The sequence below is a fragment of the Apus apus genome, chromosome 18 (genome assembly GCF_020740795.1).
Source record: "Apus apus isolate bApuApu2 chromosome 18, bApuApu2.pri.cur, whole genome shotgun sequence".
NCBI classification, from domain to species: domain Eukaryota; kingdom Metazoa; phylum Chordata; class Aves; order Apodiformes; family Apodidae; genus Apus; species Apus apus.
Genome location: NC_067299.1, coordinates 11,317,624 through 11,330,628, shown reverse-complemented (window position 1 = coordinate 11,330,628; position 13,005 = coordinate 11,317,624). Strand labels below are relative to the sequence as shown.

Here is a 13,005-nt window from a genome sequence, read left to right as displayed (position 1 = left end):
TGGGTGGGGACCGGCACAAGGACCCCCCTGCACCGGTGCCAACTGCAGCATCAGGCATGAGTTCAGGAGCCATCAGCAAGGATCTTCCTGCCCTATATGCAGATGGGTAAACTGAGGCACGCTGGGGCTGGTGCTAGTGGCACCACCAGCAGGGCTGCAGGGTTGGGAACACACCAAGACCTCCCATTCCTTACCCTGGTTGCTGTCTCCCAGCACAGCACACCTTGCCCTGGTGCTGTGCCTCCTTATTCTCCTCATCGTTCCTCCAGGTCCTGAAAGACTCCATGAGATACAAGAATGAGCTGAGCGACATGAGCAGGATGTGGGTAAGCTGACACCTCTCCAGCCACAGCAGGGACATTCCAGTGGTCCCTTCAGCAGCACCTGGTGGCCTGGTCAGGGTGGGGGATGGTGGTGATGGCTTGGACCCTGGTCTCACCCAGGAGAAGCCAGGCTTGGTCATGGCTGACCCATGGCTGCTGTGACCTCCCTCGGCTGGCTTTGCTGGTTGTCTTCAACATCCCATTTCACCAAAATCATGTGCCTTCTTCCTATTTTCTGGCAAAAATTCCAGCAAAACTTGGCTCTGGCTGTCAAATGCAGCACTGCCATCTGCAGAGAAGGTGATGAGAAGGTCTTGACCAAATCCTTTGGGCAGGGTTGCTGCAAGGCAGGCTGCAGCCTGGGTGTCAGTGAGGAGGTTTTGGGCTGGTTTTGGGGGAAACAAGGGAGGGGTTGTTCATGCTGCACCAGGGGAAGGCTTTTTCACAGCCTACCCCAGATGTCACAGCTTTTTGGTGTCCCCAGGGCCACCTGAGCGAGGGCTATGGACAGCTCTGCAGCATCTACCTCAAACTGCTGAGAACCAAGATGGAGTTTCACACCAAGGTGAGAGTTGTCCCGTCCCCAAGGCCACAACAAGGGGTGGGTGACAGGGTGCTGGAGTGAAAGTAGTGGCAAAGTTATGGTGCAGAGAGGGGCTGGCAGAGCCATCCTGGTGTTGTCATCTCTGAGGGTCCTCTCCTCTGTCATGGTCATCCTACTGCCTCCAGGAAATGGGTCTCAAGCTTCCAGTACCCATCCTTAGCCTAGATAAAATAATCATAGAATCATAGAATGCCAGGTTGCAAGGGACCTCCAGGATCATCTGGTCCAGCCTTTCTAGGTGCTACTATAGTTGATATGGCTCAGCACCCTGTCAAGATGAGACTTAAAACTGTCCAATGTGGGGGAATCCACCACTTCCCTTGGGAGACTTTTCCAATGTTTGACTGTCCTCATGGGGAAAAATTCTCCTCTTGTGTCCAATTAGAATCTCCCCAGGAGCAACTTGTGCCCATGACCCCTTGTCTTTTCCATGTGACTCCTTGTAAATAGGGAGTCTCCATCTTCTTGAGAGCATTTAAGTATTGGAAGATGTAATGAAGTCTCCCCTGAGCCTTCTCTTCTCAAGACTGGATAAAGGCATGTTTGGTGTAGGCCAGGGTCAGCATCAGGTCCCATCCTGTCCCACCCAGTACTGTCCCCAGCTTGAAATAATCAATGTTGGTCACCCCAATCCATTTTTTCTCTCCCCACTCTGTGGCTCTTGGGCCACGGGTGCTCCTGGGCCCAGGAGCTTCCCGGGGGATTATCCCAGATGAGTATTTTCCCCCATCATCAGGAGCTTGTTTCCAGCCTCTGGAGCAGTGCTGCTGGGCAGGTTCCTTTGGGCTGGCCTTTGAAGAGGATGTACCAGCTCTGGGCTGCTCCATGCCCTGTCTCACACCTCAGGAAGCCACGCTCAGCTCAGTGGAGCTTGTTCATTAGGCAGAGGTTTTCTTACAGAATAAGCCAGAATGTGTTGTTAAAATAACGGCGTCCTCCCTGCCATCCCTCCCTTGGCACATCCCAAGAGCCATCCCAGCCTCATGCCTCGAGGCCACCAGCTGGATTGGCAACCCTGGCACTCCTGAAGCAACAGATCCTCCCAACCCCTTTCCTGACTCCTGTTTCCTCCTGCAGAATCCCCGTTTCCCTGGCAATCTCCAGATGTCTGACCGGCAGCTCGACGATGCAGGGGAGAACGATGTCAATAATTTGTGAGCAGGGGCAAGGGAGGAGGGTGGGTGCTGGCAGGGTGGCACAGCACTGCCCACCCTCACCAGCTGCATGCCTGGGCTGGGGATGGCACCTTCCCCCCACCCCTGCCACAGGTGCTGGGAGTGGGTAGAGCCCCCAGCAAGGCTGGTGCATCCACACCAGAGCACCCACTCATCTGTGGGGTGGCACTGGGCACAGGTCGAGGCCCATGTGTAACCTTGGGGTGCTCCCCAACCATCCTCATCCCTTTCTCCTAGTTTCCAGCTGACTGTGGAGATGTTTGACTACCTGGAGTGTGAGCTGAACCTCTTCCAGACAGGTAAGTCCTGCTGGAGGGTGGGCTGGGGGTTTGGTGGAGGCTCAGCTACACCGGGGACAGGCTTCAGGAATTATGTTCTCTGAGGGCATCACAACTCGTCTCTTTTCTGGGCCTTTCACCCAAAGTGTTACTAGCTGATGTCCCCATGTGCTGTGCTGCCTCATGGCAGTGCCATGGGGCACATCATACCCCCTCACTCCCTGCCATGTCCACCACCCAGACTTGGGGCTCCCCTGCTCCTGCAGCCTCCACGGGCTGAAGTTCTTCTGTCTTACGGGCTTGTGACAGGTTTTGGTTCTTATTAGTGGTGGTCACAAGCTGCCATGGGAGGTTGGGGGGTTGAGGGGAAGCCACCCTGTCTTCCTTCTGCCCTCCTGCAAATAAGGAGGCATAAAAACAAGCTGGTCTCAACCCTCAGGACTGTCACACACCTCTGCACGCTCAAGCAGGATCAGGTTTTGGGGTAAATTCAAGCAGCTTTGGGGCAAAGCTTCCCTATGCCACATGCACCAGGCAGGACAAGGTTGTGTTTGGGTGCAGAGAGCAGCACCCTGGCTTTGTGGCCATGGGCTGGCACAGTGACATGGGGACTCACTCATGTGATGCAGACCTGGCCCTGGAGCAATACTGGGAGCTCTTGCTGCTCTGCCCTTCAAAGGGTTGGAGGGAGGAGTGGCTGGAAAGTGTCCAGCAGAAAAGGTCCTGGGGGTGCTGGATGACAGCAGCTGAACATGAGCCACCGTGTGCTCAGGTGGCCAAGAAGGCCACCAGCATCCTGGCCTGTGTCAGCACTACAGTGACCAGCAGGATTGTCCCCCTGTGCTCAGCACGGGTGAGGAGGCTGCACCTCAAATCCTGGGGTCAGTTCTGGGCCCCTCACAACAAGAAGGACCTTGAGGGGCTGGAGCATGTCCAGAGAAGAGCAGTGGAGCTGGGGAAGGGGCTGGAGCACAAGTCTGAGCAGGAGGAGCTGAGGGAGCTGGGGGTGTCCAGCCTGGAGACAATGAGGCTGAGGGGAGACCTGCTGGCTCTGCAGCTGCCTGAGAGGAGGTTGGAGCCAGGGGGGTCGGGCTCTGCTCCCCAGGAACAAGGGATGGGACAAGAGGAAATGGCCTCAAGTTGTGCCAGGGGAGGTTTAGCTTGGATCTTGGGAACAATTTCTTCCCCAAAGGGCTGTCCCTGGAGGGATTCAAATCTGTGTAGGTGTGGTGCTGAGGGACATGGGGCAGTGGTGGCCATGGCAGGGCTGGGATAACAGTAGGACTTGGTTCCATGGTTCAATGAAATGAAGCTGCCACCTTCACCACTGCTCTGCCAGCCTGCCTGCTGCACCAGCACCGTTTGGAGCAGGCATGGCAGACCCGCAAGGCTGGGCCATGAAGGTGGTCACGGGACATGTCCCCAGCAGCCCCCACCTCAGCCCTGGCAGAAGTACCTTTGTGCCATGGGTACCTCTGCCACCCCGGCACGAGGTACAATTGACGTGACAGGGACAGAGGATTGTGAACACGAGGCACTCCTGGCGGGGCTTGGAGCACCCACATACCCGAGGGACAGGCAGAGCACAGGGCTGCGTGGCCTCGGGGGCTGGGGCTCAAGACCAGCCCACAGTGCCAGGCTGGGTTGTTCCCAGTTCTACATGAGAGCCCCAGGTGGGAACGTTCCCCCCTGCCGCGCGTGCCCGCGGCTGCGGTGCGGCAGGCTGGGTCCTCAGGGGTGAGCAGGTTTCTTGCTCTGGGTGAAGGGCGTTTTGCTCCGGGTGACACCTGTGGCTGTGCCTGACGTGGTGTGGCACCAGCAGTGCTGCTGGATCCTGATGCTCCTTCCCCACAGTGTTCAGCTCCCTGGACATGTCGCGCTCGGTGTCGGTGACGGCGGCGGGGCAGTGCCGCCTGGCCCCGCTCATCCAGGTCATCCTGGACTGCAGCCACCTCTACGACTACACTGTCAAGCTGCTCTTCAAGCTCCACTCCTGTGAGTGTCCCCTGTGCCTTGGGCTGGGGGGGACACGGAAGGGGACACCAGGGGTCACCACCTCGCTCAGGCTGGGCCGTTTGCCCCCCACCCCGTTTCCTTCCCTCACTTTCTTGGGCGCTAAGGGAGTCACCAGGGCAAGGGACAAGGAGGTGGAAGTGCTGGGGGACTGGGCTGTCCCAGCAACCTGCCCTGCCCAGTGTCCCTCAGCCACAGGGACTGTGCCCATCAGGAGTTCCTCTGGCTTTGGGCAGGCACTGCCTGCAAAACCCCCAACCCAGGACCTCCAATGCTGAAAGCAGCTGCCTGAAGGCCCTGCCTTGCCCTGCCCCAGGAGTATCTGGGTGGGGGGGGGGTGGACATGACCTCCTCCAGCAGCAGGATGCTGAGCCCAGAGTATTCAGACCCCAGGAGGAGGGTGGGCATCTCTGGGAAAGATCCATCCCCAGGTGGCTGTGCCTATGGGTTGGCCTCTGCTTCATGCTCCTTCCTGGCATGGAGACTCTTGGTGATGTTTCTGCTCACTGCTTCTTCCAGGTCTGCCAGCAGATACACTGCAGGGCCACCGGGATCGCTTCCTGGAGCAGTTCAGAAAGTAAGTGCCCAGCCTCAGGGTGCTGGTGGTCCCTGCAGCCAGCAATACTCCAGGGCTGCTCCCAGGGCAGAGGGAGCCTGGAGCAATTCCAGAGCCCCTGTGCTGGGGGACAGCAGCCGACTGATGGAGATGGAGGGCAGGAGTTGATCTTGCTTGGGGCTCTGAAATCCAGGCTGCTTCCACCTCCCAGCTTTCCCAGGAGTTTTCTCCAGCTCCATTTGGCAAATCCACAGCTATTGAATTACCAGATAATGGTGTTATTAGTTCTAACGAGGCTTTCAGCTGCTGAGAGCACAACCCCCCATCAAAACCCCCAAGCCCCTTAAATGCAGTTTCAAATGCAATTTGCAGTTGATGCTGAGGTGAAAGGCTGGGCACAGGCTAAGAAGCCAAGCATGGGGAGGTCGGGGGGGTTACCTGTGGGGACACCCCAGGGGTGCTGGGTGTTGAGTGAGCAGGATGCTCAGCACCCTCAGCATCCTTTTCTACTGGCAGTAGGTCCATCAGGAGAGGGATGTGTTGGTAGGAGAATGCAAGCAGCAGATGAAGGTCACTGGAGATGCTGCAGGCCCTGGAGGGGACTCTCCAGCATGGCACTGGAGGACCAGGAAAGAGATTTCCCCCCCCCCCAGTTCTGTTGAATTTAAATCAAACCAGAGGGAGCTCCTTAAAATGGTCAGTTGAAGGTGCTGAAGAGGGGAGGAGGGGTCTGTGCAGAGACCTGGGTGCAGGGCTGCTGCTGGGGGGTGCAGTGGAGCAGAGGTGGCTTTTTGGTGGGAAAAGTTATCCCTGTTGCAATCCAGGAAAGGACAGGGTGCAGCTCATGCCACATGTGTCTAGTGGCACATGTGGGGCTAATGAAGATATTGATGAGAGAGGTTTTAAGAGTAGCAGATCAAAGTTGTAGGAGGAGAGAGCCAGAACAGAGCCACGGTCACCCAGTGACCTGAGACCTTGGCCATGTGGGTGACTGAAATGCTGCTGGAGCGTTGGCAGTGCCCAGAGGTGGAGAGGTGTTATGGTGCTGGGTGAGAAAAAGGGCTTCAGGGGTTGCAGGGAGGCAGCAGAGGGGCTGGACTGGTGCTCAGCACTGCAGGGAGCAAGGAGTGGGAGAGGGTCTTCATGCAAGAGAGTCTGGGAGGCTGTGGGAGGTGGGTCCATGGGAGGCCATGAGCTGCTGCAGGGTGACACAGTGGGAGCAAACACGTGGATTTTCTAAAGTTCTGGGGAAAAAATGAAACTAAGCAAACTGAGCAGTGCAGTGGAAGTGCTTGAGGGGAAGGGATGGCATCCAGAGGGACCTGGGCAGCTGGGGGCATCCTTGAGAACCTCATGAAGTTCATCCAGGCCAAGCACAAAGTCCTGCACCTGGGTCAGGACAATCCTTAGAACCAGCACAGCCTGAGGGATGGATGGATGGATGGAGAAGCACCGTGTTGAGATAGGTCTGGAGGATACTGGTGGGTGGCGCCAGCCAGCAATGTGTCCTGGCAGCCCCAAAAGCCACGTGTCTCCTGGGCTGCATCCCCAGCAGCGTGGCCAGCAGGTCCAAGGAGGGGATGTTCCACCTCTGCTCCACTCTCCTCACCCCCCTGCAGCCCTGCCCCCAGCTTGGGGGTCCCCAGCACAGGACAGACATGGCCCTGGGGGAGCAGGGCCAGAGGAGGCCACCAGAATAGTCCCAGGGCTGGGACATCTCTGCTATGGAGACAGGCTGAGGGAGTGGGGTTTGTGCAGGCTGGAGAAGGGAAGGCTCCAAGAGACCTTCCTGAGGGCACTCAGTGCTTAAAGGAAGAGGGAGAGAGACTTTTGAGCAGGGCCTGCAGTGACAGGACAAGGGACAAGGGTTTAAACTGAATGAGGGTGGGGTTAGGTTGGACATAGGGAGAAATGTTTTACACTGAGGGTGGTGAGACCCTGGCCCAGGTTGCCCAGGGAAGCTGTGGCTGCTCCATCCCTGGAAGTGTTGAAGGGCAGGTTGGATGGGGTTGGAACAACCTGCTCTAGTGGGAGGTTGGACCTCCCATTGCCCACGGTGGGAGATTGGACTGGATCATCTCTGAAGGTCCCTTCCAACCAGAACCACTCTGTGAGTGCATGATTCAATGAGATGTGAGGGCACGTCTCCCCTGGATCAGTGACTGTACAAAGGAGAGGACACAAATGGTCAGGTTTTCTAGCAGTGAGTGTCTCAGGGTGACCCCAGCAACGGTGCTGGAACCAGTCCTCCAAGACCAGAAAGATGGAGCAAGTGCAGTGCTGTGGTCTCTGGTCTGTGGTTATTTAGAGTGGTTGAAATGAGGGGGAGGTGGATGGAGGGGGTGGGTGTCACAGCACTGAGGGGCAGCTGGGTTCAAAGTCACAAACTGCAAACCCATACCCACAGGAGAAACACCAGGCGTGGACATCAGCAGGTAGTGGGGCTGTGTGTGGGCTCTGACCACCCAGGGCAGACCTTGGGGTGGGTGGCACCAGCACCAAGATACCACCAGGATGGCTGGGAGGGAGGGGAGCCAGGAGTGGCATGACCAGGTACTGCCACTGCTCCCCAAAGATGGAAATCCTGGGGGGAAGCAGCCCTGCTCCTGTGGGGAGCTGAGGGTGATGGTGCAGTTGTGATCTCCAGGCAGGAACCTCCAGCCCACTGGTGGCTGGGGCTGCAGTGGGAGCAGTGGTGGTGTTTCTCAGATGTCCCTTCCAGCTTTGGCTGTAGTGAGGACAGCACAGGGGTGGCTGTTCCTCAGTGCCACTCCGTGCAGCTGTTCTGCTGCAGTTCATGTTTTCATAGACTCACAGTGGTTTAGGTTGGGAGAGACCTTTGAAGATCATCTAGTCCAACCCCCACTGCCATAGGCAGGGACAGCTTCCACTAGACCAGGTTGCTCAAGTTCTAGGTCCTTCTCTCTGATCATCAGGCCCTGGGTTTATGGGAGGAAGCCTCCCAGAGTCAGTTTTTGCCAGAGGTGGGAGGCTGGTGGTGGGATCTTTCCAGGACCACCATGGGTTTGGTGGCAGCACACACCTCTGTCCCCTCTGGCACAGTGCAGCCTGGTGACACCCTCCTGGAGCCAGGCAAGGGCTTGGAGCTCCCCACATGTGGGGTGGGTGTCTGGGTTGTCCCCGAGCTGTCCCTGACCACTCCCTGACCCCACAGGCTGAAGGACCTCTTCTACCGCTCCAGCAACCTGCAGTACTTCAAGCGCCTGATTCAGATCCCACAGCTGCCAGAGGTGAGACCTCTTGATCCCCACGGCCCGGAATAGCAACAGGGCTGGGAGCACTGGGACAGTGCCCAGAACTGGTGCCTTCTGTCTTGCCCGGCTTCCCAGGGCTGGTGGCAATGTGGGGCTGATCCTTGCATCCCTCCCTGCGTGGGATACTTTGGGGTGGAGCAGGTCCCCTCCATCCCAGCATGGGACTAGGATTCCCTCACACCAACCCTGAGACCTTACTGGGCTGCATCTCCGTGGGTCCAGGCTCCATCACCACGGCTCCCAGCTTCAATCCCACGTCCAGGGTCCAGGCACAGCCATCTCCAAGCTGGGGCAGGATATTGACTGATCATGCCCCAAACCCCTGCGGCAGGGCTGGTCCTCCCTGCCCCAGCCGTGCTCCTCTCCCTCCCCAGAACCCTCCCAATTTCCTGCGTGCCTCAGCCCTGTCAGAGCACATCAGCCCCGTGGTGGTCATCCCTGCTGAGGCATCCTCACCTGACAGTGAGCCCATCACGGACCTGGTGGAGATGGAGACAGCCTCACAGGTAAAACCACCAAGTCATTGCCCCTGCCCCTCGGGCTGTGGAGGGGACAGCAGATGCCCTTCAGCTCCAGGACCAAATTATTTCTCCAGAACGATGCCATGGTGGGGGCTGAGATAGTGGGGATGGCCTTGGGTGCTGGGGAGCATCACTGCAGGGGGCTGTGTGGGTGCTGGGTGTGGGTCCTGCTCCGTCAGAACCAGGCTGAAGTCATCTCACCGTGCTTCTCTTAGTGGTTTGGTGCCCTCCAGTGATTATGTTTGGTTTCTCAGCATCGCCCCTCAGCTCAGCTTGCTTGCCTTGTCTTCATGCCCCTCTCCACCAAGAGTTGTCCCCAGGTGCTCCCCCCGGCCCTGGCCCCAGGAGTTAGGTGGGGATGGCCCAGAGATGCTCCGTATTCCTGTTCAACACATTCAGCGCCCTGAGAGCAGCGGGTGGGATGCAGGCCCAGTGTCTGGGCGGCAGGATCACACAGCAGCCCTGCCCACACGTGGCCTAGCTCAGCGGGGACATGAGGGGACATGGAGGAGTTGAGGGCTCCTGGGAGGTGGTGGGTTCACTCTTGGTCCATGCTGCCCTTCCGCAGAGCCTGTTTGACAATAAGTTTGACGACATCTTCGGCAGCTCCTTCAGCACCGACCCCTTCAACTTCAACAGCCAGAACGGGATGAACAAGGATGACAAGTGAGCAGCCCTGGCGATGCCGGGGAGGCAGCTGGGGTGGGGATGAGATCCGGGCTCCCTCCCGGCATGGCACCGCAGCCACCTGCCAGCCTGCTGTGGCACAGGGGAGCCTTCCCCTGCCAGGACGCATCCCGCGGCACTGAGGCTGTACCCGGTGTGTCTCCTTTCCAGGGACCAGCTGATCGAGCAGCTTTACGGGGAGATTGCAGCCCTGAAGGAGGAGCTGGAGAACTTCAAGGCCGAGGTGGGTGACAACCACCCCTGAGTCCAGGGGCAGGTTTATACTGAGAGCGGGCTGGTGGCTGTGTCGGGGTGGGCAAAGCAGTGACCCCCTCTGTCTGCCCTGCCCTGTCTCCGAGGGCTTCTACATCCCTGTCGCAGCCATCTCTGTCCATACGGGGGGTCTCCAGGTGTGCAGGGGTGGGGGGCACATCCCTGCCGGGTGCCCAGGTGCTGCCCAGCTCCCTCAGCACTTCTCCCTGCTGCATTTGGGATGTGACCCGCGGGGCGGCCGGGACCGGCGGGTGCAGCAGCCGGCGAGCGGCGCCGGGAGCTGCCGCCTGCGGTCCCGCAGAGCGGGCGGGCTGCGGTGCAGCTGCGGGGCCGCGCCAACGAGCTGGAGGCCGAGCTGGCCGAGCAGCGGCACCTGAAGCAGCAGGCGCAGGACGAGAGCGAGTTTCTGCGCGCCGAGCTGGAGGAGCTCAAGAAGCAGCGGGAGGACACGGAGAAGGCGCAGAGGAGCCTGACGGAGATTGAAAGTGAGTGGGGAGGAAGAGCCAGTACCTGGTGTTGGGAATCGGGGGAGAGCCGCAGGGTGTGGGGGTCTCAGGTGCTCACCTTGGTGTCCCGGCGTGCGTGGCAGGGCGGGCACAGGCCAACGAGCAGCGCTACAGCAAGCTGAAGGAGAAGTACAGCGAGCTGGTGCAGAACCATGCTGACCTGCTGCGGAAGGTGGGCTCCCCAAACCCCCCCCAGTGTCCCCTTCCCAGCCATGCCCCCCGACAGCAGGGGTCACTGAGCTCCCTCTCTGCCATCTCCAGAATGCAGAGGTGACCAAGCAGGTGACAGTGGCCAGGCAGGCCCAGGGGGATGTGGAGCGGGAGAAGAAGGAGCTGGAGGACTCCTTCCAGCGGGTGAGCGAGCAGGCGCAGAGGAAGGTGAGGAGGGAAGGGGGGCACGCCAGGGGTGGGCGGTGGGCTTCCCCATGGGGCACCAGGGCCAGCAACCTCTCTTCTTGCCCACAGTCTCAGGAGCAGGCAGAGGTGCTGGACACACTGAAGCGGGAGCTGGCAGCCAGCAGACAGGAGCTGCAGGTCCTCCAGGGCACCCTGGAGTCCAGCACACAGGTGAGAGAGCTCCTGGGTGACCACACCAATCCCACCACCAGCCCAGGTGCAGGGTAGGTCTGCCAGCTGTCACGGTGCTTGGGCGCGGTGTTACCCATGCAGGAGGCATTACCCACCATTGGCCTGTTAACCAATTCCCTGTCTTCTCCCTGCCCACGTCTAGATGGGCTTAATGGTCACACCATGGGGTTTAACATGTCATGGTGGCCCAGGCCTGACCATGAGCACATCCCCAAACTGGAGGGTTTGGTCTCGACACAGTCCCAGCTCTTGTTCCATGCCCGCCCAGGTGGGAGCGGAGCAGAGCACCCGGATCACCAGCCTGGAGCAGGAGAGGGATGACCTGAGCCGGGCAGTGGATCAGCACAGGGAGGAGATGACAGCTCTGCAGGCTGAGCTGCAGCAACTGCAAGACACGCTTGGCCACCAGCAGGAGAGCAGCAGGAAGGAGCTGGAGACGTTGCAGACCCAGCTGAGAGACAAGGTGCCCCTGGGTGCCGCCGGCAGGGAGCACCTGGCGTTCCTGCCCCCCGCTGCCAAGCTGTGGGGGTTCAGCAGGGCTGGAGGCAGCTCTGGGGTGCAGGGCAATTCCTGCTGGCCTGGCGGGGGCCGTGACACCAGCACTGTCACCACAGGAGAGCAGGGAGCGGGCGCTGGAGAAGCGCCAGGCCGAGGAGCAGCTGGTCCTGCTGCGGGACGTGGCTCGGGAGGCCCAGCGCATGGTGCAGGACGCCCTGGGGCGCATGGAGGATCCCGCTCACATCGGCTGCACCGGCTCGGCAGGTGGGCTCTCTGGGGCTCGCTGAGCTCGGCGTTACCCCAGCCCTGCTGGCCTCCGAGCCGTGCCAGCAGCAGAAAGCAGCTGTGCCACACACTGGGATGCTGGTGTTGGAGCCCTGCCTGCTCTCTGCCCACAGACTGCCTCCTGTCCCAGACGCTGGCAGCCTTGGAGTGCGTGGGGCGGCTGCGGGATGCGCACGGGAAGTCCCTTTCCAGTGGTGCAGGTGAGATCCGCAGCCTCGGGCAGGGGAGGGGGCAGCTCGGGCCCTGGTGCTCAGCAGCGCCGGGGCTGAGGTGTCTGCCCACTCTGCCCACAGCCGTGGGCTCCCTGCTGCCCTGCCTGGCCCTCTTTGCCCACCTGGTCAGCGACACGCTCCTGCAGGGCAGCGCCACCTCCCACCAGGCCCCCCTGGAGCCTGCAGACTGTGAGTGCTGCCCACCGTGAGGGGCCGGCAGGGGCTGCGGCGGGGCAGGATTCTGGGGCAGGCAGGGGCTGGGGTGGGGCGGGATGCTGGGACCTGCAGGATTCTGGCATGGGCAGGAATCTGGAGTAGGCAGGGGGCTGGTGCAAGCAGCAGGTGGGGCAACGGGCTGGGATGGGCAGGGTGCTGGGATAGGCTTGGGCCAGTGTGGGCAGTGGGCTGGGGCAAGCAGGGGCCACGGGTCTCTGTCCCTCAGAGCCCTGTGCTGCCCACCCAGGGCTGCTGGAGACGTGCAGGCAGTGTGGCAGTGAGGCTGTGAGCTACCTCAGTGCCCTGCAGGACCCAGGGATGGTGGGAAGTGCCGACTGCAGCCCGGTGATGACCTGCCTGAGCCGGATCAGCGCCATCGGGGAGGTGGGTGCCCCAGGAGGGCTAGTGGAAGCGGGTTGGGCCATGGTGGGCATGCTGTGCCACCTCTGGACAGTCCCTTTCATCTTGTGCCATCCCCAGGAGCTGCGGCCCAGAGGGCTGGACGTCAAGCAGGAGGAGCTGGGTGACCTGGTGGACAAGGAGATGGCAGCAACAGCAGCGGCCATCGAGACGGCAGCTGCCCGCATTGAGGTGAGCATCACCCAGTGCCCCGAGGCACCCGTGGGTGCTGTGCCCACCAGGACCACCAGCAGGAGGCTGGGCTGGCAGGGTGCTCAGCACAGCCTCTCCCCTCTGCCAGGAGATGCTTAGCAAGGCACGAGCCGGTGACACTGGCGTCAAACTGGAAGTGAATGAGAGGTGAGTGGTGGCTGGAGTGCTGGAGAGAGCTGGGCAGGCAGGATGGGGCCTGGCACCACAGGCAGAGTGGCTGCCCCATGGCTCTGGGGTCTCCCTGCCCCACAAGTGGGGCTCAGTGGGGTTTGTCTCACAGGATCCTGGGCTCCTGCACGGGCCTCATGCAAGCCATCCATATCCTGGTCATGGCCTCCAAGGACCTCCAGAGGGAGATTGTGGAGAGTGGACGGGTGAGCCAAGGAGAGGGTCACAGGCAGGGC

The 13,005-nt window shown here is 60.3% G+C and overlaps 1 protein-coding gene across 2 annotated transcripts in view; it reads left to right on the top strand.

The window, feature by feature from the left end:
* Nucleotides 1-13,005, top strand: part of HIP1 (huntingtin interacting protein 1) — a 47,562-nt gene that overhangs the window by 32,202 nt on the left and 2,355 nt on the right. For both annotated transcript variants that reach the window (XM_051636055.1, XM_051636056.1), the window contains exons 4-25: nt 270-326; nt 808-888; nt 2,005-2,081; nt 2,340-2,401; nt 4,235-4,375; nt 4,913-4,970; nt 8,125-8,200; nt 8,599-8,730; nt 9,314-9,411; nt 9,583-9,655; nt 9,986-10,169; nt 10,274-10,362; nt 10,452-10,568; nt 10,656-10,757; nt 11,047-11,241; nt 11,393-11,540; nt 11,675-11,761; nt 11,855-11,962; nt 12,237-12,373; nt 12,470-12,580; nt 12,690-12,748; nt 12,882-12,975. In XM_051636055.1, coding sequence (XP_051492015.1) covers nt 270-326; nt 808-888; nt 2,005-2,081; nt 2,340-2,401; nt 4,235-4,375; nt 4,913-4,970; nt 8,125-8,200; nt 8,599-8,730; nt 9,314-9,411; nt 9,583-9,655; nt 9,986-10,169; nt 10,274-10,362; nt 10,452-10,568; nt 10,656-10,757; nt 11,047-11,241; nt 11,393-11,540; nt 11,675-11,761; nt 11,855-11,962; nt 12,237-12,373; nt 12,470-12,580; nt 12,690-12,748; nt 12,882-12,975 — 2,286 coding nt within the window. The remainder of the gene's footprint in view (nt 1-269; nt 327-807; nt 889-2,004; nt 2,082-2,339; nt 2,402-4,234; nt 4,376-4,912; nt 4,971-8,124; nt 8,201-8,598; nt 8,731-9,313; nt 9,412-9,582; nt 9,656-9,985; nt 10,170-10,273; nt 10,363-10,451; nt 10,569-10,655; nt 10,758-11,046; nt 11,242-11,392; nt 11,541-11,674; nt 11,762-11,854; nt 11,963-12,236; nt 12,374-12,469; nt 12,581-12,689; nt 12,749-12,881; nt 12,976-13,005) is intronic.